The sequence below is a fragment of the Hypomesus nipponensis genome, chromosome 7, assembly GCF_054491055.1.
Source record: "Hypomesus nipponensis isolate SF chromosome 7, ASM5449105v1, whole genome shotgun sequence".
In the NCBI taxonomy this organism is placed as follows: Eukaryota; Metazoa; Chordata; class Actinopteri; order Osmeriformes; family Osmeridae; genus Hypomesus; species Hypomesus nipponensis.
The window spans coordinates 6,463,510-6,487,783 of record NC_140367.1 but is presented as its reverse complement, the minus strand read 5'-3'; the positions used below and the strand labels follow the sequence as shown (position 1 = coordinate 6,487,783).

The following is a 24,274-nucleotide window of genomic DNA, read 5'->3' as shown; positions in this document are numbered from 1 at the left end:
CAGTACACAGTGAGCGGCATCCGGGACTCGCAGCATTACACACGTCTGGAATGTCCCCTCTGCTAAGACACTGCTACTCTTTTTTACCACAAGTGCTGAAGAGTCAGTGATGAAAGGAGATGTATCAAAACAGGACAGGGAAATAAATGTTCCGAGGGGAACGATTAAGTGATGCTGCCATTGATGTAGTCTATCTGGCCTTGACTTCTGAGGAACTCTGAAATGACTGAAGATGGATTCAATCAAGTTACAGCATTGGGCCCCTGACAACTGCCAGAAGGAGCTGATGAAAAAATGATTCCCTAGCCCGGTGTCTTGGTGCGGGTAGCTATGATGGGGAAATATAACATAATATTTTTTCTGGGTAAGATGATTATACACCATGATAAAATGTCAGTTGTGCCACTTTGTCAATTGGTTGCAGGCATTCAGTTCAATGATGCCCCATGACTTTCAAACTAGGTAGTTAAACAGCATGATATATCACCTTCATTTTCATAGCTATTCAACAGGCACAGAGTGTACGCACTCATGTTCACACTTTGACCACATATCACATCTGGTCCTTACGAGATTATTCTGTTCTTCTCTTTTATGTGAATTTAGATATTTTTCTGAATTATGCAAAGTTTTCCTGTTAACCTCAGGGGAAAACAGAAAAACCCTATATAGAGAGCTTCACCCCGACTTAAGAGTTCATTGGAGTAAAGGGGCAGAGGTGCACTTGTAAAATGTGTTTTACTGAAGCACTGAGGGGTGTCTAAAAGATAACATGGGTGCCTTATTGGTAAATAATGTGTTAATTGTGGGAAACAACCTGAAATAGCAGCAGAGGAGCTGTTTCAGGAAAGGTTCAACACAGATTCATTCTCAAGAATAATGTGAAGACCACCCGACTTCTGTTGAATAGAGTCATACAGAGAATTAAAGACGGACAGAACAAAAAAAAAGAGAGGGAGTGGAGAAAGAGAGGTTACAACAACAGAGCTTGAAGCTCAGAGCTTCAGTTGTGCTGCTGCTGGAACAGCCGTGCCCCAGCAGACCAGTTCAGTCCTTCAGTAGAGCCCCGTCACTCTCCAACAAAAATACTCACAAAATAAAGGCTGAGCGCTCCAAGTAAAATCACTTCAACTGAGTTCAATAACTATTATTCATGTCCCATTTCTCCATCCATCTGCTACAGCTTCTGTGATGGTAATAATGTAAGCCCTCCTATGTTTTCCCAAGACCAGAAGAGGAGCTTGGGAGAGCTATGTCAACAAGGCCTTTTTGTTTTCATTTATAAAACTCCTCCACCTCCATTTCCCAAACTGATGGCCATAACCCCTACAGGCATCAAGCATGTAAACCGCAGGTACTCAGCAGGAAGCTAATGACGATGATGCTAATGTGGCAAGGTGGCGATTGGTGGTCCACCTAACATCTAAACCTCTTTGCAAGCCTTCAACCAAATGAAAAGAGCAGAGATGTGGATCCACAAAATATAACGCATTGATCCACAGGTCTTGATATTAACACGCTGTTGTTAAAACCTGAAGAGACGATAAAATCACTTTTCCTAACTGTGGCGAGATGGGAGGACAAGGTGAAACACTATGGCAGTACCCAGCACACCAAAGAAACACAAAAAGAGTGCTTAATTGCTACCACCACCACACATCAGAAAGAATGACGTAACAGGTGGACCGTCCCTGGGTGCAGCCATGTCCTTTCTCTTAAAAGGACAGTGACACCTATCACACTAACATGGCAAGTTCTCTTACCCTAGAGTGCCATAACCACTCATTAAATCACTGGACCAATACAGGTTTGCGCACATTTCTATGAGATTGTGTTGAAGCCTTATGACATTGTGACCCTGATTTGCACAACATCCTTTCATGGTTGGAGACTTGATTTGTGCAATATTTTGCCCTCACAAAGAATACTGGTCTCGCATTGATGTCATTTAATGATGCTGACAAATCCACATTGGGCATGCAGTGGATGTCTTTCACAGTGCACAGTAGGTCTGTGTCTATTCTCTCTCTTTATCTCTTTAGAGGAAATATGCTGTCAATTTCAGACCTATGACCTTCAAAGGGTCGGTGAAGACCCTGACTGCACAGTGGGGTGAACCAGGGTTCCTCCTGTCATTCACATGGGTATGTAATGTCTACACATATTAGAGTAATCCTTCTGTTGACCTATGTTCTGTTGACTCTTTGTAAAGGAGACTTTTGGTTGCAGCTTAGCAAACACATCCCCCTCAGCCTCGTCTCAGTTTGTTGTTGAACATGTTTTCCAATGCAGACGTAATTATCCCAACAGGAGGCCTCAAACCACGTCATATTCGCTCCCTTTGTTCAGATTTCTCTAAATAGGCACCCTCTGGTAATCAACAATATAAAAGACACTGACAGCAAAGTGACACCAAAAACAGTCGTCCCTGAAGACATCAAGTCAGTCTAGCGTCACTGTCACTCAAAAGGACGCAGAAACCGTGTAGATATCATGATCTCCATCCACTCAGTCATGTTCACTCTGGTGCTCCTCTGTGAGTTCAGCACCCACGCCGTCTGCCAGGGCATACCAACAGGGAAGCTGGAAGAAGGCAGGCTGGAGCGGCAGAACTTGAATTTGATGCTGGATGATGAGGCAATATCTGAGCCTTCCATCCATGTCCCTGCGTACAGGCAGAGCTCCATCCAGGACAACAGACTGGATGATGAAGATGGAACCCCCAAGATCATCATCCTCTCAGTAAGTGGGTCCTCATGTTAGGCAATACCTCTAGTCTATTTAGAATCTGATCCCCACCATGCATGTAATTCTCTCTAACTGAAGTTTATGAGCAAGTATTTTCCAAAAATATCATCGAGACGTAAAAGGATAGCAATGTTTTACTGTCACAGTGGTAAAAAGTAGCAAGATGTCTTTGTCGCCACAAAGGTTTGGCCAGACATCTGTAGGGAGTTAGTCAGGCAGATGGTGTCATGGACATGGTGGTTGTCTCTGCTGTAATGGAACTGCATTGAAATAAGATGACGGGGGGAACAAAGTCACTTCAGCAAAACAAGGCTTTGGAGTAACGAGGCCACTGCATTATAGTTAACATGGGTTAGGTGAGGCATTGGCCATCTTTTCCATGTGTTTTTTATTTCATTGAGCTGGCACTTGTCCAGACTCTGAGGTTTGGGACCCAGAGGGTCTGTTCTGCTACTTGATGTTCACTGTTGGGTCTTAAATTGAAAATCTTACAAAGCTGTTACAGATTTGCTGCGGCTTGAACTACCAGAGGATCCTTTACGCAGAACATTGCGAAATCATGGTGTGAACCAACGTTAAAAGTGGTTGATATGATTTAGTAGAAGTCTGCCACTGCCAATGCACTGATCGACTCCCTCCCACAGGATATCGGATTGAAACGACACAGCAGACGGGGCCTGAACCCTGCTCGCGCTCTCCCTCTTCTCACAGAGCGCAGCACAGACCATACTCCAGCTGAATACAATCCGAGAATAGAGCGTAGGGAGGCAGATCTCGACAGTGAGTATCAACTCTATGGTGCTCCTCTAATCTGAAAGAAAAAAAAAACATCTTCGCCAACTAATGTAAAATCGTAATCGGAAACTTGATGTGAATGGTCGACACGGCGAAGTACCAGTTACTTCAGTTGTTATGTTCTTCTATCTAGTGCTCCGATGTATGATAGGAAGAGTCTACCGCCCCTGCTGGCAGTCCTAAGGAAGAGCGACCCCGGCACCCCTGACTTGTGGCCTCAACCTGCTCTGTGTTCCTTTAGAATGTGTTGCATGTTGTAAAAACAATAGTGTAAACAAATATATATATAAAAATGATAACTTTATTAAATGTTAAACTTGAACAATATGTACAGTGTGTGTTTCATTACCGGAATAGAATTGCAGTTCCAAAGGCAACGAGAATAATAATAATAATAATAGATCCATGATGGCAGAGATACACAAGATAAAAAAAGAGAAGCCTTTGGCCAAACTACCAGGGCAACGTTAAACTACATCAACTGATCTAGTACCAAAACAAACTGGTTGGGTTGACAGGGCTCAGATTTTCCAAATTGTGTTACGGTTATTTTGCATCAATGCATTATGCACATTCAAAAACACATATTTTACACTTTTCCCTGGAGAGAAGATGCATTGTCCATGCCTCCCACCTCCACAACAAATCCAAAATGTTCACACTCTGAAGAAGCTGGTAAGCTTGCCCTGCCCAGAAATCAGCTTCTTTTTACCAGGGGCTTTGGGGGCATTTTTCACAGGCATCTTCTTTAAGACTGTTATGGATGGCTTCTTCTGAGGAGGCTGGTTCTCCGAGCTGTCATCTTCATTTCCATCCACCTGCTTCCTCTTACAAGCTTTGACTGATGTCTGGCTGGTGGTCTTCTTCCTGCTCTGGACAGCCAGCCTCTCAGGGGCATTTCCACACCTTTGCCCAAGTGGACGTCCTTGCTCCTTCCTCACAGACTCTGTGTTCACCTCTGCTGGAAACAGACAAAAAGAAAAAATACCTTAATATGTAAAAAAAACAAAAACAAGGTTATAACAGAAGTGAAGGAGAGAGGGGGGGGGGTTACATATGACAATTGTAGACGTTAGCCTGCCGTTTAACAGCTGGTGTGTTTATTCTTCAAAGTTGAAACTGTACATTTGTCATGTAACCTGAAGGAGCACAGCCGGATTTCCCACAGAAAGGAAAAGAGTGACGGGGGAGGAGAAGGAGGGGGGTGTTCTTTAGTTTTCCTTTTACTACAGATGTGGGGGTGGCCAGGTTTTATAGAACAGGGAATCATTTAAAAGGTTGATCGTAAGTACCAGTCCCCAGACTGGGACTGGGCAGGGTTCGAGGCCAGGCTGTGAGGGTGGGGCTAGGCATTGGGCCCACTGTGTGGCGTCAGAGGGAATAGAAGCCTATCCCAGAAGAGAGGGGGGTTCTAAGAGTGTGTATGCTGCACTTTTCTGTGATGAAATCTGGACCCTGTTCTCAGCACGCAGCCTAGTGCAAGCAGTTAGGAGGTGGGAAATGGAGATGGATGTAACACAGCTAGAACTTGTACCTGTGCCCGGGTCCTCCACAGCAGAGGTGGATTTTGGCTCCCAGTCTTCCTCCTCTGGAACGGCGGTGATGGTCCGTTTGGGGGCAGGGTGCACACAGGTGGGGACCTGGCTGGTGCTGGGGAACTCCAGCACACGGTTCAGGGGTAGCTCCTCATCCAGATAGGTACAGGCAAACTGGGACCTAATGACCAGTTTAGCGACCTAAAAAAAGTAAAAATAAATAATAAAATGACTGAATAGTTTAAAACTTTTGGGGGTAAGGGACACAGAACTATTTTGCAAACAAAATTAGACAACGAACATTCCATAGACAGCCAAAACTTGAATTGGGTAGCCTATTAAAGAAGTGGGTGCAGAACATCCTAGATAAAGTCAATGACCTCCAGGGGCCTCAATCCCAGCCCCAGGGACACACAGTGATCCCCTCCTTTCATCCACCGTTTGATCTACGCCTGCTATGGATTATCAGGATCCAAGGACTTCACCCTTCGGGCTAGTGGGCCGCAGTAGGGAAGACGAATGTGAGGAAAGAAATACAGTTTGAAAAGCTGGGTGGGTGTGGAAAGCAGGGAAAAAAAGGGGGGGGGATCAAAGACCTGAGAGGTGGGGGGATGTTCAAAGAACTTCTCAAAAGAGCACCTAAAACAACAGTAACCCTTCAGACCAGGAGCTGCAATAATGGGAGCTAAAAAGAGGGCTTGGCTTGCCCCCGTTGCATTGTAATATAACACACCTCTCAGAAACAATGAGAGAGAGGCTGAGACATGGCAAAACAGGGCCAGAGTGGATAGAACACCTAATCCAATTAGAGCAGGTGGGGGCCTGATGTGGCACCGTCCTCCGCTCCCTGAAGGAAGGAGTGGTTGGTGGGGGCCGTCCTGTCCTGACATAACCCCAGTAGACCGAATGACCCCCACAAACTCCAAACAAGAATAGACTACACTACAGGCAGGCCTCCAAATGGTTAACGTTATAATCTTGCATATGATCAGAAGGCACGTACATGGGGTTCCAGTCACGTTGATTAAAGTAGTGTTTGAGATTGTAGGAAAGCCATGCACATGGCTTGATCTAGCTGTGGAGCAGAGGCACACTGGAAATGCAGCTACCGTTTTACCCGTTTTTAAAGTGCACATGCACGCTCCCTCACAATTGTTGACAGGCCACAACCATGCATCTTGCAACAATTTCAACTATCGTGCAAATACACAAAAGTTTCCCAATCATGAAGACTTTCTCTTGGCATTAAATTCAAAACATTACACAAAAAAAAAATGTGCATGATGTTTTCATAATCTCGTTTGGATTGAGATATACATCAAAAAAGTGAAAAGCATGTGGGGAGACACAAAGCAGAAACTGCATCTGTCTGCAGTATCTCTCGTGTGCCAGTTGACGTCAGCACATGATGAAACTGTTCAAGAGAGCAGGATAAAGTTATTCAGCAGACAACAGGAAACAATAACCTTTCAAGTTCCCCCTGCCAGTCCAGTTACACCACTGATATGGCATCCTCAAAGTGAATTTGATGCAGAAAGCTTCCGCCGGCCGAGTTCAGGAAACAGTGAGCTACCCAGGGACCATTACATTGCACTCAAACAGGAAGACCGGAGGATTGTGGGGAGCTAAAGTGACATCTGCTAGCGCAATCAAATAAAGAAGCCATTTCACAAAATGCGTTTAGCATACATGCTTAAAGGGGTTCAAGCAGTTTATTTCCATGTTGAAAGAACAGCCCAACCCTTTAAATCTAAAATTGTCATTGGAGATAATCTTTGAATGATTCAGCAGTTTGATGTCTGGATACTGGATATTGGCAACTACTGTGGTCGGGTGTATTAAACATACACATGTACCAGGACCCTCTTGAAATCATTGTTCTCTAGTCCAGTGAAAAACAGAAACCTGTTTTTGCCAAGTATATACCACACAGCCTCCTTGGCTGCAAAAAAAAACATCTACATACCTACGGATATAACTCAACTAGATAAAGAAAAAAAATTAGAATCTACAATGCAGATCTTGCCCACATGTCAATAGGGTGGAGTCCTGACCATCAGGATCAGGAGGTTGACAGTTTGAATCCCCTGCGGATGAGTAGTTTTACACCTCAGATTCGAGCAACACACTAAACCAACATAAGGAGTAATAATACAGCTGTGCAAACGTGAATTGTGGAAGCAAGTTAAGATGAGGGCGTCAGCTAAGCAAATAAATAATATAACACCGGGGAGAAATTACAGGGCGTAAAGACATTATTTTCAGTGTTTGTACATCTGATATAATTTGAGCTAACTGATGTTTGGGATTTGGGTCCCCTGGTCTCTATACTCAGGGAGGTGAAGGGGGGGTACCTTGGGTTTAAAGGAGTCTTGACGATCCTGGACACGGTTGGCCAGCGGCTTTGGAGAAGACACAGAAGGAGCTGCCGGAGATCTGAGGACACAGAAGCGATCAGAAGGAGAGAGCAGAGTTCATGTGTTTGAATCAGACAGCTGCACAAGCCTGAATGAGCAAATTCAATTTGTAATTGTGAAGAGAAGAGCACAATCTCCATCACGGGTGCACTAACCCTCCTTCTACTTGTCTTGGCGAAGGATCAAAACCACTTGTCTGGGGTGTCTTGTGGGTAAGATGATGAGCATGAGGCTACCTGAACAGTGTGAGCATGCAGGTCTCCTCTCCCCCGGTGAGGACAGCCAGGTCCTCAGACAGCAAGTCTGCCTTGTTCCTGCACGGCGGGACCAGGGCCTCCTCATCAAGCAGCGCCATCAGGACCTTCACTGTCTCCCGGCCTCCTAACGCAGTGGCGTGGTTGATCGCATATGCTTTGGGCTGACATTCAACAAAATGCATACTTTAGATTTTTCATATTTCAAATATGTAGACATGTAAAGTCAGATGGCTGAGCGGTTAGGGGGATCGGGCTACTACTCAGAAGGTTGCCAGTTCGATTCCCCGCTTGGCAAAATGACGTTGTGTCCTTGGGCAAGACACTTCACCCTACTTGCCTCGGGGGGAAATGTCCCTGTACTTACTGTAAGTCGCTCTGGATAAGAGCGTCTGCTAAATGACTAAATGTAAAGGGACTGTAGAGGCCACCAAAATTGATAAGCTTCAGGACCAGACTGCACGTATGAGTTACCCTGGCTGGGCTTATCCCTGTTCCACTAGTCGTCTTTTTCCGGGTCTGATGGATCTGCTGGATCCTCTCGTTCAGATCCCTGGCAGTCTCCTCTGCTGCAGCATACACCACATCATCCCTGCTGCGGCCCTTCACAAGAGCTGCTCTAATACTGGTCACTAGTCTTATTCCCGCAATACTGTGGAGAATAACAAAACAAAGTAAATATCTAAATACAAAACAGATTCAGTGTCTAGACCTAGTTACTGATAAAAACCCTGCATTAATGACAATGATGCATATTTTGCACTGACTTAGTTGAGAGCACATTCCCATTAATAATTCAAAAGCATAGCATTTACTTAAAGAAGGAGCAACTTGAAATGTTAGCATTAAGCGGTCTTAGTTTGGGTCTTAAATGGGTGTAAACATTGTAGTAAGGTGGGAAGGAATGGTTTTAAATCCCATGATCAAGCTATTGTTTAAGAGAGTGAGGCTCAGTAACAGAATCATCTGGGAAAACAGATGTTAGCTGAACAAGAGGCCCTGAACCCTCTATAGAAGGTGTTTGTGTGTGGAAACACAGTACTCCACTGAGGCTGAAGGGGGGAAAGCTAGGGGTGCGGGCTGTTGAAAGAGCAATTCTGGCTCCAAACATTCACAATCTCATCATTGAAGCACCATGCAGCAGTGTTGGTAGGAAACCCTTTGCATGGCTTGCAGTCATCAACACAACTGAGGGGCTAAAATGAAACTGGGACAATATGTCATTCTACGGCCGTGTTAATGCCACTAGAGCTCCAGTCAGAGATCATGAAGTATTACAGGTAACTTGTTAGCAGTTTCTGCTGTGAAGGAAATCCTTTGGTTACACACAGCATTACCTCAACATTCAGTACATTCAGTACTTATGATTTAAAAAAAGAAAGCTTTTGATGCATTGCCAAGAACACATTGTGCTGTATAATGACAGATGGGGGAGGGGCAGATCAAGGGAAGCTTAGTTTGATGATAATTCCCCTTACCGATCAGACCGATAAAGTCCAAAAAGATATTTTGACTGTTAGCAAATTTGACTTTTATGTTAAGATAAACATGTTTTTGCAATTTATATGCTATCGTAAGACCTTGCGTCAGAGGTCATTAGGAGTTATTTCAAGAGAACAACAAGATCTAGACACCATGATGGGGCAGGTGGGATCTATTGACAAGGCTGTGCAGAACAGTCTGTTCTCCATGTGCATTTTACAATCAACAGAATTCCCCAACAGATGGGCTTCACATCTCCTCTCAAACACTACCACCAGGACTGTGTCCAGCGGTGTTATCTCATAGACAAGGGTGGGTACAGATTCCAGATCGTGTCTTTCACCTGGGGTCGGGGTTATCTCCCAGTATCTCGTCCAAGTTGTCCATGAAATGGACAAAGTCAGATAGTCCTTTTAAGTGTTTCCTCAGTGGATCAGACTCAGCTGGGGCATAGCCCCTCCCCCCAGCTGGATGGCCCTCACGAAAGAGGTCACGGCCTGAAATGCAGAACAGAGATGGAACATCATTGGCTGACAGATCAATAGAAGTCACCTCAGCGGAATGCAAAGAAATAGTGTTTACTGTACCAGGAAGAGTGATGTGTCCTTGTCTTGTGCTGCATGCTTGAGGTTGGTAAATGCTGCGCGTCCAAGCGAACGATTAGGTGTATCAAGAATGTGTGCTAAAGCTATGTCATTCTTGGTGTTGACTAGCAGATTTATGTATGAGTAGAACACCATCCTCATGACCTTTTTAACCTTTAAGATTGAAAACAAAAATGCAACTCAGTTGATACCACAACCACTCCAACCAAATGATCCTATTAATCAGCCAAGCACTCAGCAAAAATTCATGGTGCGAGGGAGAGACAGTTTTACTAGACCCATAAAAAGTTATATTCTTTGAAAAAGTATCGGTAAATGCAACTCGGCTTGCAAGGGCTTTTGAACGACAGGTAGGTTTATAAAACCAAAAATTCATAAACCTCATCACTCTAGCTCCTAGCATAGTAGCAACTAGTTTTCTAACACAAATCATCAGTTGTCAAAGCATCTGGAGAGGAGACTGGGCTGCAAAAGCTCTTGTCCAAGCCCACATTGTGTTGTGTTTTAAAACATCTGCCTGGTAATTGAATTCACATTTCTCACATAAATCTGAGTGATATGATTTAAAGTTCCTCTTAATAAGAGCGAGACAGATTTCAGAGGGTAAACGAGTGCTGAGAAAACTGGGAAAGAAGAGATGTATGAATCCTTGCCAAAGGGGAAAATTAAATGGCACACACAAAGTTCCTGTTTGGATTTTGGTATAATGACATGAGCCAATCTAACATTTCATTCTATGGACACAACCACCATTACTGATGCAGAGGGAAAAATTATATATTATGTGCTATTCCAAGACTGGCATATACACTACAATACATGAGCAGCCATTACCTGGGTACTGCATGGCCTTGACTTGCTTGATGGAGTTAAAGGGACTGTGGAATCCCTCAGATCACCAGTTTCTGTATTACCTGTCAGAAACTGGAACAGCTGGATCTTGGCAGCAAACAAAACATGGAAGTTAGGCTTGGCCGACTTCGCTTTTTGGCTTTGCTGGTGTCTTTTGGCTGGCAGAACGTTGTGGCCCGTTTAACTTTATAATAGCAACCATTCTTTGGCAAAATGACAAGCAAATAGGTAGCTGGTAACACCGCTGTGTAAAGGCACAGGTCCAGTTTAGAGAGAATTGAAGGTTGAAGCTGTATTGTATTAAAACTATTAAAATTGTATTAAGAGCGCCTGCTAAAATTACAAAATGTAAAACAGGGTCCTAGTGAACCCATTACAATCATACTCATCCTGGTTTCAATCAGATCTACTACTCACTGAGCTCAAAGTCTCCCCTGGGTCTGAGTCGACTTTCAGGTGTTTGTACATAGACTGGATATCAATCAGGTCCACAGTGTTTGTCCGTTTCAGAAAGGATTCATACGCTCTCTGAATGAGGTCATAGTTCTCTGGGCGTGGGGAGTCGTTGTGGGGTAGGTGAAGCTTGTCACACAGTAAGTATTTCCAGATCATCAGAACTTCACTCAGCGCCACACTAAACTCTCCACACTCCTGTCAAAGAGAGCGAGAAAAAGAAGTGTCATCAGGCACGACCGCATGTTATGGAAGAAATCAGTATCCTTGAGTCCTATGTTACCATGGGGAAAAATCTACTCTACTTTCATTGGGAATCGAATGATGATGCTGATGTCAAGTGTGTTTGAGGCCTTAATGAGGGAGAATATGACCTAGTAGAATAGGGTTCAAGTGATTGAGTGACTGGGTGTGTTAAACACTACCACACTCTTGAAATGTATTGTGCTTATGCACGTCAAAGGAATATCTAATGCCAGTGAAAAAATTGCAGCCCTGCTGTTACCACATACATCCTCATCAGTATTTTGTGGTGCACTTATGAGTAATATTTACCTGTTTATTGACGTCTGCTATGGCAAGTTGTAAAACCATCAATATGTCATTTGCTCCCAGAATAGTTGTCCTCTCCGATTCCAGAACTCGGTGACATTCTCTTCTAAAGATTCTCACCATTGTCTTCAGACTCTCCTCCAAAATCGCCATTGTACCTGTTACACAACATAATTTTCTGTATTTGTCAATTACTCGAGAGCAATTTGACTTGAGGGATGCGATCTATGTTACCAACAACCAAGATTAGATTGATAAAATTAAGTGACTGTTTTACAAGGACAGTTCAAATGCATACTGTACTGCCAACTAACCAGATCTTTACTTTACATTCTGTTGCAAAAAAGTAGCAAATACAAGTTACTTTGGGCATTAACAACCACTCACCTTGCTCTGAAGTCTAGCTCGGATTAAGAGGCATGCAAAACAATAATTAACAGCAAACTAAACGCACTAACGTAGCTGACATTTTGAAAATTTAAATCTCCTTCAACGAAAGAATCTGACCAATGATGTCTCGTCTCGATAATGACTAACAAGGGTCATCGCTGAATGGGTTTCATCGTGTAACTATAGATTACATTTTGTATATACTACATATTTGTAGGGCTAAGAAAACATAATATTGACATTTATGTGTAAAGATTTACAATGATTAAGAGTTAGTTGTTTTTTAACGTTGATTTGTCATTGGTTTAATACACATCCATAGGGCAACCACCCTTTAGATTGTGCTGCAAATTGGTACATTCTACTTCCGACCCGGAACTAATGAAAAACTAGTTTAATACGCCCGGGCTGCCTCACGGTGCATTGTATTATTGCTCACGAATATTTTTGACTCAACTTCCCTCGATTTCAAATTAACCGGACGGCTTTGGGTTTCCATTATCTGGACGACACTAAACCGAGCGACATAGACAAGAAGTGGAGCACGTTTAAAGAATGAATGAAAGGCGCGCGGAGGTATGAGTCAATGCAACATGAATAGCTTTATAGTGTCAAACTTTTTCTCGAAATTATGTATCGAGAAGCTCAGGTCAGTCGACAAACTATGAACTTCGACGATGTGTTTTACTTGGTGACCAAGTATCCATAATTATATTAGTCAATTTACCAGGAAACCGAGCTAATGTTAGCTAGAACGTTAGTTTGTTCTACCTATTCTAGTTATCTAACTAACCAGCCAAAGTTTACTGAGCTAACCAAGCAAAGCGTTGGCAAAACTGTAGAGCACTGTGAAAGCAATGGAATCTCTGCAGTACACATGTTTAATCAATTACATGATGCTAGTTACACGTGGTAAACTGTACATGCTGCACTGCTGAACTACTAACTAGCCACAGCCTTAACTTATAACGTTAGCACTAACAAGCTAACAACTCAGCGAGCGCTTTGCATAAGCTACTCAACGTTACAACAGATAACGGGATCAGATGGTCTGTTCTGCATTCCAGTTTATGCTAGCCTTCAGTTCACCCATTTTGACTAAAACATGATGTCACTTTAAACAGCAAGAATAAAGTCACTGTGTGCTGGTGACAGCTGTCACCTATGCCCTTTCACACATTTAAAAAGCATGAATTTACATCAACCCTGGGTCCGTATGTGTGGGAGAGACGTGTTGAACACACACACCACTCCTTGGAAACACTGACTACATGACTGTCTGGTCAGTCTCTAGTGGAAATGCCGCATGTTGAGGCGGCCGCTGGTCTTGTAATCACTTATGTTAACTCTACAGTACCAAGTTAATACACCCCATTGGAAACAGTTGTGTCCCATTAGATTGTGTTTAGCCAACAAAAACACTTGTCTCATAATAGATGTTGAAACAAAAATGACTTTACTATAATGCTGCTGTCATCCCATTTCAGGTGTGGTGAAGTCAACTTGATCAACTGATTTGACAAAGGTTTATTCCAAGTAGACACAATGCAGGACGACAGCCGTCGCAGTGCCAGCTACACTGTGCCCTGTGAGGGTTATGTGGATGTGGTGGAATTCAGCCCATTTGACAGCGGCACAGCAGGATCCCTTCTGGCCTATGGAGGAAACCAGCTTGTGGTTGTAGGCAGTGTCCGATTCCAGGTTAGTGAGATCTAGGTCCATTTTGTGGAACGTTTTAGTTTAGTCTGTTTACTTTTGACTTTTATTCAGCTGTGCTTTTTGTTTTATGCAGGAAGAAGATCTTGAGGTAGAGGGCGTTGAGTTTACGACACTGCAGATTTTCAGCCACACGTTGCGTGTGGATGCTCTAGCTTGGAGTCCTGAATCTCATCTGGACAAGTTGCCCCAGCTCATAAGGTAGGCTCCTGAGTGACACTCTAAGCGCTGTCACAATAAAGCTATTAAAATAATATATATATCAATACAAATATATATATATATATATATATATATATATATATATATAGGAGACTTTCAGCTTCAAATGCATTCATTTATTCATACTAATTTATGTATTTATTTATACAGAATGGTCTTAACAAAATGGACTAAAAGGCTCAAACATAGAGTGAGTACAGAGCAGTCAAAGCTTACAAACAAATTAGCCTAGTCATCAGGGTCTCACAGTGTCATGCTGTAGGTTTTGGAAGGGACTACAGTACTAGAAAGCAATGCTTCTTCTCTAATTGGAATCTTGGATGGGAATGCCACAATCCCTCTGGAGGTGTTTCAGATTGCTGTAATTGAAAGAGAAAGGCAGTGATACTTCCTGGCCCTTCCGTGGTTAGGCCTGCAGGGCCCTGAATGCAGCCTTGTGACGTCCATACATGTTATTGCACTGATGGCTTCCCCGCTCATGTTCCAGACCCCTCCACCCTCCCCCTTCCACCCCCATTTTGCACGTATCGGTGCCTTCCAGGAAAAGTACAGTATTACCACGGGCGTGCCTGAGGCAGTGGCCTGGAGAGGGGGCCAGGGCAGGCGAGGGTGGGTGGGTTAAGGGGGCTTGTGCTGGGGCTCTGCCAGGTTCTACCAGGCCAGCAAGGGTTGTCCAGTCAGCAGCACACTATTGGGAACCAGGATGAGCTGTGAATCTGGTCTACCAGTACTGTCAAACCTCTCCAGCTAAGACCGTAAAAAGGGCTGTGATATATGGTTCTGATGATATATAGGCATTGTCTCTCTAAGTGCCTGCTCTTTCATCATATTACAAAAGTCAATCAATTCAATATGTGAGGTTTGCTTTGGCTGATTTGTCTAGGTGGGAATTTTAAATACATTGTAAGGAAACTCAATTGCAGAATAAAACATTATTAGCAGACACAGGAGTATGAACTAGTTTATATTAATCTACTGCTATCATTCTGAGTATACATTCGATGTGTCATAACCCGAGTCCATATGTTTCTGTACCTCGTGATGTGTGTGCTTTTTCTTGTGTAATTGTGTGACTAATTACTGGTATACACTCCAGCTGATTAGAGGGAAAGTAGGCTCCCTGGCTTTGCTTAGGATTTGAAGAGAGAAATGGTCAAATGGCGTGAGCCTTCTTGTTTTTCTCCATGTTTATCTTACAGTGCAATTACAGTCTCCCTGGCGATGTTTTCCTGGATGAATGTCCAAGTCTTTACCACACGTACACTTACTCACACTTATCCAAAGGTGTCAGGGCAGGCAGCAGTCACACGCATAGATGTGGGTGGGAGGAAATTGTAAATTATGGATATTTATATTTTATATTTTATTTTGTATTCCCCTTAGTATTAGCTAGACCCCCCTTAGTATTAGTTAGACTTTGCTCCTTTTGTATAGTTAGTCCACATATTTAAGTTTCAATATTCCTATATGTTTAATGTATGCACCTCCCTGCCAAAGTAAATTCCTTGTTTGTGCAAACATTCATGGCAAATAAAATCCCTTCTGATTCTGAAGGTGGTTTCTCAGGAAGACGTCTAGGCTCTGTTAGGATGTTCTCTCTCCGTGTTTATTTTTATTCTTCATCTCACTTTCTTTCCCTTCTCCAGATTTTGCACCGCAGCGGCTGACTTCAAACTGAGGGTGTTGTCTTCTGACCTACAGAACAAACATGAAGTCAAGGTACTGGACCATCTGCACTCCATCAACAACTTCTGTCAATAGGTCACTTGTGTTTGAAGGGATAATTATCTTACTGGAATATTATTATTCTGTTGATCATATTCCATTCCATTGTTCATATTAGAATGTTGTCAAGTGAATTTCAGTACAGGCAGGTGTTTGTCTTTGCTGGAATGTTAGATCTGGAGTTATGGAATGTTTGTTTCCTTGGATGTAAAACTTCTCCCTTTAAAAAATTGAAAACTGTAGCCTCTCTTTCAACTTAACTGTCATGTCTGCAATTATGTTCCTAGCTACCTAAAAACAGAAGCAAACATTGCGTGTCATATGTTTAATAGTTATGGAAATCGAATTAGTAGTAATTAAAGGTTATAAATCAGTAATGGAATAATGAGTACCTAGTGAGCCAACAGTTGGCCAATAAAAGCTCTTTACACAATGAGGGGAAAAAAGGAAAGTTTTCTATTTGCACTTGTTTGCTTATTTTTGTGGACATCTGTGTTGTTCAGGTTTTTGGCGGTCACACCAGCTTCATCAATCACTTGGTGTACGAGCCCACTGAGGGACAACAAATAGCTTCCGTCAGTGACGACCACACTTGCAGGTCAGGATGACCCTCTCTTGCTTCTAGGCCTGACTACAGTAGAGACTGTTCGAGTGTGTGTGTTCTCTCTTCCTCATTCTGTGTTCTGTTCTCTGTTAATGGTGCAGAAAGTCCTGACTGTGATTCCACAGCGAAACCCAACGCTTAGTTCAACATGCCCCAGTGTTGCTGTGCGTACGCACACAACTGCCTCCCAGCTTTTCTAACTAATTAGTTAAATATGGAAATCCAATTAGTTGCTGAGTCTTTCCCTTCCTGGGGAAAGGGGGAAAGAGAGAGAGAGGGGGGGGGGGGTTCTTAACAAGGTCCCCAAATGTGTCTTTTCAATCAGTAGTGGAAAAGGAAAAGTGTGTTAGTAGCCAGGTCTAACCACAGGGATTGTTCTCCTTCCCACACACACTGTTACCCGTGTAGTCACCTGTTATGTGTTACTGGAGTCTGAGTTCTCAGTAATAGCCTCTAACATAATATGTACGTTTAATCCGCTTTCAATTAAACTCTAACATCTGGCTAATAGTTAGATTATGTACGATAGCTACTATAAATAAAGCATAAATAGAAATTCTAGATCTAGATTCTGAATGTATTATTGAATCAGTGTCCTAAGGGTTATGTACCCATGGTTTCAGATGATAATTCTACCCCAGCAAAGGTTCCTCCAGCCACGACTCAGCAGGAAAGGGCAGTTGTTTTTGGGGTTTCAGAGTGTCATGGTAACGGCACTGTCTGGGTCACAGCCACTGATCCGCTCCCTCCTTTCCCCCTGTGGCTGTGGGAGGAGGGAGGGGATGAGCAGAGAGAGGTGAGGAAGGCCCCTCTGAAGCAGAGAACATCCGCTGGGTTTGCTCAGCCCTCCCTCTACTGGCCGGCCAGAGAAAACAGGGCTGCACTCCATCTGCAGAAAGATTTAAAGACATGTCATCTTGAGAAAATATAGGACGCAGGAAGAAGAGAGAGGCGTAACGAGTGAAAGATCAAGTTAATAGGACAGAGCTTTTCAGTCAGCCCACCCAAACTGAGCCCCTATTAGGAAAGGGGAAAGCGGATCTCTCCCTGTGTGTGCATGTAATTACCTTCAGAACCAAACTGGGCTTGTGTGACTTCAAGCTGCCGTTACCTCAGTGTCTGCCGTCTTGTTACCACAACACGACAGGTTGTTTCTGTCAAAGCAACTTGTTGCTGTAGGCTACTACCTCTGGACTGCACCACCTGCTAGATGTCACAACCTTGATCTTGATTGCATTTGCTACCCTACGCTGGACAGCTACCTATATATATTTTGGGGCTGTGGACAGTTCACAGATGATGTGGATAGTGGGATAGTGAATGAAGTCCACTGTCTACAACTGTACGGGATCCAAACTCCTTTCCCCATCAGTTTTTTTATGAAAATAATAACAAACCCACTAGGTCATATTCACCTCTCTATTGGGCTAAACCCTGGTTCAAATCATCACTCTTTCAGCTTCCGTCTTGTCAGCACATGTTCTCATGCACTTTAAGTGCTTTGCTATCCCTCTGATGTAGTGCTAGGGGCTCCCAGCCCTAGAGGGGTGAGTTGATCCAATAAAAGTGACTAATGGCCTAGATCATTTCAACAATCCAAATATCTAATGTTTAAAGACAATGTTATTGCTTAAGACACTTGAGCAGGTCTGATTTAAGATGGATGCTGAGGCGGTGAAGTAGAGAAAGGGCGCGCACCTCTGACTCAACTCTCCGGTGAGACGTCCAAGGCAGGATTGTTGTTATCTCTGGTTCCCCGTAGGGTCGCCACGGTTGTTTACCCTGCGCTCTCTGATAAATCAGATCACAGTGTACACAACATTTCCCGTTTCCTCCACTTTTGGGAAAACATTGACAAACCCAAACAGTCTGGCCAGCTGCTTTTCTCACTGGGATCTAAAGTACGGCAACTTCAAATGCTCCACTCCCCTTTCAACTCTATTGTGAATGGAAGCTGAGTGTGACTTTTTGATGCCGTGTCAGTTGTAGTGTTATGCAATTACACGGTGCTTTGTCAGAGGCGGTTGATCTTGTTTTTGCATCTCATGCCTTTCACCTCTTTCGGCAAGGGTTACGTTTAACTGGGCAGTCCTCCCCCATCATTTGAAGGGCAGTGTGGTTGACCACGGTTTGGCTGGCGGTGGCGTAGCGTGCGATTGAACTCTTGTTTGGTTATAATCTGAGAGGAGAAGGTTGAGGCTTGTTTGTCTGCTGTGGTCTGAGGCTTTTAACCTCACACACACTACGTACATGGAGGAGGGTTGGACTCTGAACGGGACAAGAGGAAAAGGCCCCAAGAGCTCTAGGGTTCAACTCCTGTGGAAAGGGGGCAGGGGGGGGGGAGGGGGGGGGGTTGGTGGTGGTGGTGGGTTGGAGGAGAATTGAGAAAAGTTAAGAGTTTGCAGAAATCTTCCGTTGAGAAGGGCTAATCATCCTGATCTGTCTTTGCCACTTGTACCCCCGAGGATATTAATCTCTCCCATAACCGCTTGACATTTAGACTGGCTTTGGAGGACTTTGAGGCTTCAGATGAAGTCTTCTGCATGACCTCATCAGTCAGCGCCTTCACATCATTCCCCCGGTTATTTATTTATTTATTTGAGATTCCCAGAAACCTTTGCAAGTCTGGCGCCCCTTGCTCGGGGGGAATATGCCGGGTTGGTGCCTTTAGATGTGGGTTGGCTTGAGATCCAGCTTTCAGAAGCTTCTGTCTCTTCCATCCATTTGATTTATTGCCAGTGTGCAGGTTCATTGTGTCATCAGTCCCAGTGCTCGGCCCGTCCATCTTCACAGCTCAGAGACCAGCTTAAAGACAAGATCCCCTCTCTTCTAGGAAGAAGGGAATGTTCTGGTATTTCTGCACAACTTCTCCACCGTGTAAAGATTAGCCTAATGGCGACCTACAGGAAATTACATACTTTCAAATTATTTTATATGTTATCTCTCATCATTGGACCCTGCAAACACCTTGTGTGCTAATAAAAGGAGTATAAAGGGAAGTTAACCAAGGTACAGCAGACCTTTGAGGCAAGAAGCTGTGAGAGAACAGACAGCCAGCGACACTTTGTTCCATGGTATTTTTAGCGTGCTTGTGTTATCCTTTGTTCTCTGTGCTGTCAGCACCAAGCCTTCCGCCTGTGCGTCATCTCTGCACACAGAGGGTGGCTAGACTCTGGAAGCTATTTTAGGACCTGTGCGCCTACAGTCTGACCAGCCTATTAATTTAGTTTTTTTTGTCTTAATAATGATTTTCTGAGGATTCAAACATGGCTCTTGAATCCCATGCACCCGGCATGTGATTGGGGACCAGGGGTTATTGAAGACCGCAGTCGCACTGTTACAAAACAATTCAGTTAGAACCACTGATTTCTGCGTTAATTGGACAGCATGTACAAATCCATGGTTTGACCTAACCTGTATCCTTGTTATATTTGATGCATCTCACAGGGTGTGGGACCTGCTGGGCAATGAGACAACCTCCTTCAGACTGCGTTCCCCTGGCATCAGTGTATGCTGGCACCCCGAGGAGGTCTTCAAGGTACCAACACAGCATTGGAATCTACAGCAACGCCTTACGAATTTCCTTTGGGATTATTAAAGTGAATTGATCTCTAGTTACTGGTATATGAGAAAAGGACAAGACTGGGCAAATCTAATGTCTCAACATCTTCCTTTCTTTGCAGCTGATGGTAGCTGAAAAGCGGGGGACAATTCGCTTTTATGACCTGGTTACCCGGCAGGCTATTCTGTCGCTGGATTGCGGCCAGTCGCCACTCATGTCTGCTGACTGGTGTCTCACCAATACCATCAAGGTTGGCGCTGTGGTGGGCAGTGATTGGCTAATCTGGGACATAACCCGCTCCAGGTGAGTGGACAGGATGGCCCCTAGCTCAGCTTGTTGTCTACTCTGCCCACTGTACCTGATTCCATCATGGGAAATGACAGTAATGTGCTAGCTTAAAGCTCTGCTCTAATGATTTGTTCTCCTTCAGTTACCCTCAAGAGAAAAGGCCTGCCCACATAGGCCGAGCGCGGCTCTTCAAGTAAGAGTTTTCACCCTATACTGGTGCCTCATTTTTTGCCATTTCATTAGTATATAGGCTTTCCTACAATGGTCCAACTGTTAACCAGAGGACATGGTAATGACTTCACTTCTAATGAGGATGGAAATAATAATGATTTGTTGTAATCATGGGTTCCACTTACTTACACAGGTGGTCGAGGGCCAATGAGAACCTCTTCTCCACTACGGGATGTCCAGGAAAAATCAGCAGTCAGCTGCTGGTGCATCATCTGGGTCACCCACAGGTCAGTCTGCTTTGTGTTTGTACTGGCTCCCTGACAAGGTTAACGATACCCTGTGAAGAACCTTCCACTGGTCCCTGTAAGTTTAATAAGAGTTCCGTCTTTGAGGATGCAAATGAATTGCTGTGCCTTATGTTGTACGTGTATATGTTTCAGCCTGTTATGATTGGATCAGCCATGGTGGGGGCAGGGCTGAGCTGGCACAGGACACTTCCACTGTGTGTTATCGGTGGAGACCGGAAACTGTTCTTTTGGATGACAGAAATGTAAATTTGCACTTCCCTTAGGGATATGGACTATAGACACTACGCTTCTGTGTCACAAGGTCCTATTTTTGTATTTTGATAGTGTGTGTCATAATGTTTCAATAAACTTATTTGTATTTAATGTGATGTGTGCTAATGGGATACTGGACAAATACACTAAGTGACCTTTGGTATTTCTGACTGACCACCTCTGTCACCCCCTGGACAAACCAATGGGTTGATCTGGCTTCTGTGAAAACCTGCCTGTTTTTTTCTCAGAAGAGTTGAGTAAGCTCCAGCTCCCAGGAATGTGTTAGGTCTACTGTGCCAGCACACCACTCTACTGGTCAACATGATAATCAGTCCTCCACAGGTGCACATTCTCTCGCTCTCTATCTTCTGCTTTTTTTTTCTCTCTCTCTCCCTTTTTCCCCTCTAACAAACTCTGTCAAACTCACATTGGTGGCAGTATAGACAGCGATCCCCATTTGTGACATACTCATATTGCACCAGTGTATAACAGTGTGCTAGGAGGGACTGGTGTGGTGGAGGAAGGCCTAGACAGGCACTCGGCTCTGGGGCTCCTGGCTCGGTTTCAAAGACCGGGGTAAACCCTTAAGACAAGAACAGGAAACGAGCGAGATGGCTCAAGAAGCATATTCTTTCTAGGACATCTCAGGAAACTGGGAGTTTGAAGTCCTCCCAGGTCAGATGCTAGTTACTGGCAGGGTTGAAGAGAGGAGGTGGTGGCAGAAGAATAGAGAAAAGACACTCATCCCTGCATCATAGAGGGTGTGGATAATCAGGGATGCTGAGATGGGAGATGTAGTTTGCCAGCAGCCTGTCATGCTCACTGTGTAAAAACAAGGACTCATTGTATCACGTTGGAAGGGTTTACTTGAAAATCCCACTTAATGCATTACAAGGTGGTTAGACATCTAATAAACTACAGAGGTCACACGTTTACTTTAATCATGCATCATTTAAAGTGACAGCAGAGTACGTGTCCACAGGAGGAACAGAGCAGTTTATTGTGCTCTTAATGTGTTTGACTCAAACACTGGGTCGTATTGTGCAGTGAGTGATCTGTCTGTGTGGACGAGTGGGACAGGTATACGGTGGAAGACTCGGTGGCTTCAAACCCCTTAGACAGCCATGTATGATTCTTGGACAGTGTACTCGAACCACCATCTACAATAATAACATGCTACCGCTCTGCTGGTCCACTCTCTTTGTTTAAACAAGTCCAATGTGGTCTCCACTACGTTTGCAAGGCTGGGCACAAGTGGGGCTGGAACAGCTGTTTATAACACTTTGGAGAAATCAGAGTCTCAATGTCAGAGGGAGCTGCTGCCACATCTCTGTGCAAACACTGGACATTTTTCCAAAGGATATAAAACTAGGTTACTTTGAGTGAAAATTAGAATTGCTAAGTAAGAAGAGATTTTCTCTGAAACACGAGTCAAGAATCTCCCAGTTAGTGGTGCACTGGCAAATTCAGATGACTTGAGCACCATCTGGTGGATCCTAACATTTTCAGCGTGCATGTGTCCTCAGGGTTTAGAGTGTGGCTACTCCTTGGAACATGATTGTGAGATGGTACATATGGAGAAAGGAGAAATCTGCTCCTATACCTGCTCTTGACCCATGTGGGAGAAGTGTAAACTATGCCTTGATAGTACAATCTCGTCTCTTGCTGTGATGTGATAACAAACCCAGAAATGGATCAAAGAGAGATCAGACAGATTTAAACTCTACACCTCAGTGTCTTTAATCTCCCCCACTATTTCAGATGGTGGTGCTCTAAGATAATACTTTTCTGAACCCACCTTTAAAGCCAGGGATCAAGACAAGGAGAACGCAATGCTAATAATGAGGGAAAACAAAGGGATGGATGAATCGCCTTTGAAGACTTTCTGCTGGTTTGTTGAATGATGTCATAAAGTTTAAAGTCTGGATAGAGTGGTCTGGATAAAAGCTAAATGTCGGTATATCATTAGAGAATGATTACAACATAAATTCATATACAGACGAGGAAGTAGGTTGGTACCCTTACAGTTCATTGAAATAAGGCTTCATTCCTCCTGAAAAATGATGGCATTAAAAGCTATTGCATCATGATTACTTGCATGCCTTTGGTATGTCATAAAACAAAGAAAAGAAGCTGTGAAAAGAGATTTCTCAATCTACTATGATTTTCTAAAATGGCCTGGACATATTTGTTGGTACCCCTTTGAAAATATTATACATAATTGGTTCATCAAACCAGTTAGTTTCTTTAATTAGTATCACACATCTTGTAATCAGTCCTTTTCAAATAAAGTTGAGTTGTCTGGGGGAAAATAATAGACAAGCATGGTACAGGTAAAGAATGCAAGACTATCTCCAAGCAGATTGATATTTGCAGATTGACAGTTGCAAATATTAAAGAAGTTCAAGGTACATGGAATGGAACTGTAGCAAAACTCCCTGGGTGAGGCCTCAAGAGGAACATTTCCCCCAGATTGAACAGAAGGATAGTGCGAACGGTAGGAAAAGAACCAAGGATGGCTGCCAAGAAAATACAAGCTGAACTCCAAGGTGAAGGTAAGTCAGTTTCTGATTGCACCATCCATTGCTTTGTGAGTGAAAGTGACCTCCATGGAAGAAAACCCAGGAGGACCACGTTTAAAAGAAAAACATAAAGCCAGACTGGAATTTGTTCAAATGCATATTGACAAGCCACAATCCTTCTGGGAGAATGCCCTTTGGACAGATGAGTCAAAAATTGCACTTTTTGGCAAATCACATCAGCTCTATGTTCGCAGACAAAAAGATTAAGCTTTGCCTAGGATGCCTTGAATTTGTGCAGGGCCCAATGAAATCTCAAGACTATCAGGGCATTCTGGAACTAAATGTACTGTACACTGTCAGAAAGCTCTCTCGAAGGTCATTGGACTGTTCCGTCCAGTGACCTTCTATGAGTCCTGATCTGAATCCTATCAAATATTTATGGGAAGAGCTGAAACTTGCAGTCTGGAGAGGGCACCCATCAAACATGAGACAGCTGGGGCAGTTTGCTCAGGAAGAGTGGGCCAAACTACCTGGTAACAAGTACAGAAGTCGTGTTAAAAGCTACAGAAAACTCTAAAGGTAGTGCAAGTAAATATTCTTCTAAATACTAACTAAATAACTTCTGGAAGGGAATAGAAACTTTCCCACGAGTGTCTCAGTCTGCTCCTGTCTTTGAGGTCTTGGTAAACCCTTTGACACAGTTTTCGTCTAGGAATATGTGGGCCTGCCATGGTAACGATAGTTATCGTTACATTGACGAAGGAAACACTCATGATTGGAGGCAGGATGATACAGAGTTTGGGATTTGCGGGTAACATGTT

The 24,274-nt window shown here is 43.7% G+C and overlaps 3 protein-coding genes and 1 long non-coding RNA gene across 6 annotated transcripts; 2 read left to right on the top strand and 2 right to left on the bottom strand.

The window, feature by feature from the left end:
• Positions 1 to 2,493: 2,493 nt before the first annotated feature.
• Positions 2,494 to 3,860, top strand: pmch (pro-melanin-concentrating hormone). Its single transcript, XM_084702022.1, has 3 exons — positions 2,494 to 2,742; positions 3,393 to 3,528; positions 3,677 to 3,860. Exons 1-3 carry the CDS (start codon positions 2,494 to 2,496, stop codon positions 3,724 to 3,726), a joined length of 435 nt encoding a protein of 144 aa, XP_084558148.1. The 3' UTR covers positions 3,727 to 3,860.
• On the bottom strand, positions 3,825 to 12,212 carry parpbp (PARP1 binding protein). Its single transcript, XM_084702021.1, is given in 12 exon segments — positions 3,825 to 4,504; positions 5,078 to 5,279; positions 7,433 to 7,514; positions 7,732 to 7,913; positions 8,224 to 8,401; positions 9,575 to 9,689; positions 9,692 to 9,728; positions 9,819 to 9,989; positions 10,671 to 10,775; positions 11,106 to 11,339; positions 11,697 to 11,851; positions 12,081 to 12,212. Coding segments are annotated over 11 exon segments (1,761 nt in total). The 5' UTR covers positions 11,847 to 11,851; positions 12,081 to 12,212; the 3' UTR covers positions 3,825 to 4,199.
• A 290-nt stretch (positions 12,213 to 12,502) lies between these two features.
• On the top strand, positions 12,503 to 21,042 carry nup37 (nucleoporin 37). Of its 2 annotated transcripts, none has more exons than XM_084701917.1 (10): positions 12,503 to 12,659; positions 13,571 to 13,784; positions 13,876 to 14,000; positions 15,668 to 15,740; positions 16,250 to 16,344; positions 19,798 to 19,888; positions 20,034 to 20,215; positions 20,343 to 20,393; positions 20,565 to 20,658; positions 20,812 to 21,042. In XM_084701917.1, exons 2-10 carry the CDS (start codon positions 13,629 to 13,631, stop codon positions 20,923 to 20,925), a joined length of 981 nt encoding a protein of 326 aa, XP_084558043.1. In that variant the 5' UTR covers positions 12,503 to 12,659; positions 13,571 to 13,628; the 3' UTR covers positions 20,926 to 21,042. The 2 variants fall into 2 exon arrangements, with proteins under 2 accessions (XP_084558043.1, XP_084558044.1); XM_084701918.1 differs by having other exon boundaries at positions 12,504 to 12,732.
• On the bottom strand, positions 15,606 to 20,777 carry LOC146276511 (uncharacterized). Of its 2 annotated transcripts, none has more exons than XR_014762509.1 (3): positions 20,557 to 20,777; positions 16,962 to 17,239; positions 15,606 to 15,716 (listed from the first exon to the last, which is right to left on the bottom strand). It is a non-coding gene; the product is annotated as an uncharacterized LOC146276511 (long non-coding RNA). The 2 variants fall into 2 exon arrangements; XR_014762510.1 differs by having other exon boundaries at positions 20,561 to 20,777.
• Positions 21,043 to 24,274: the final 3,232 nt, after the last annotated feature.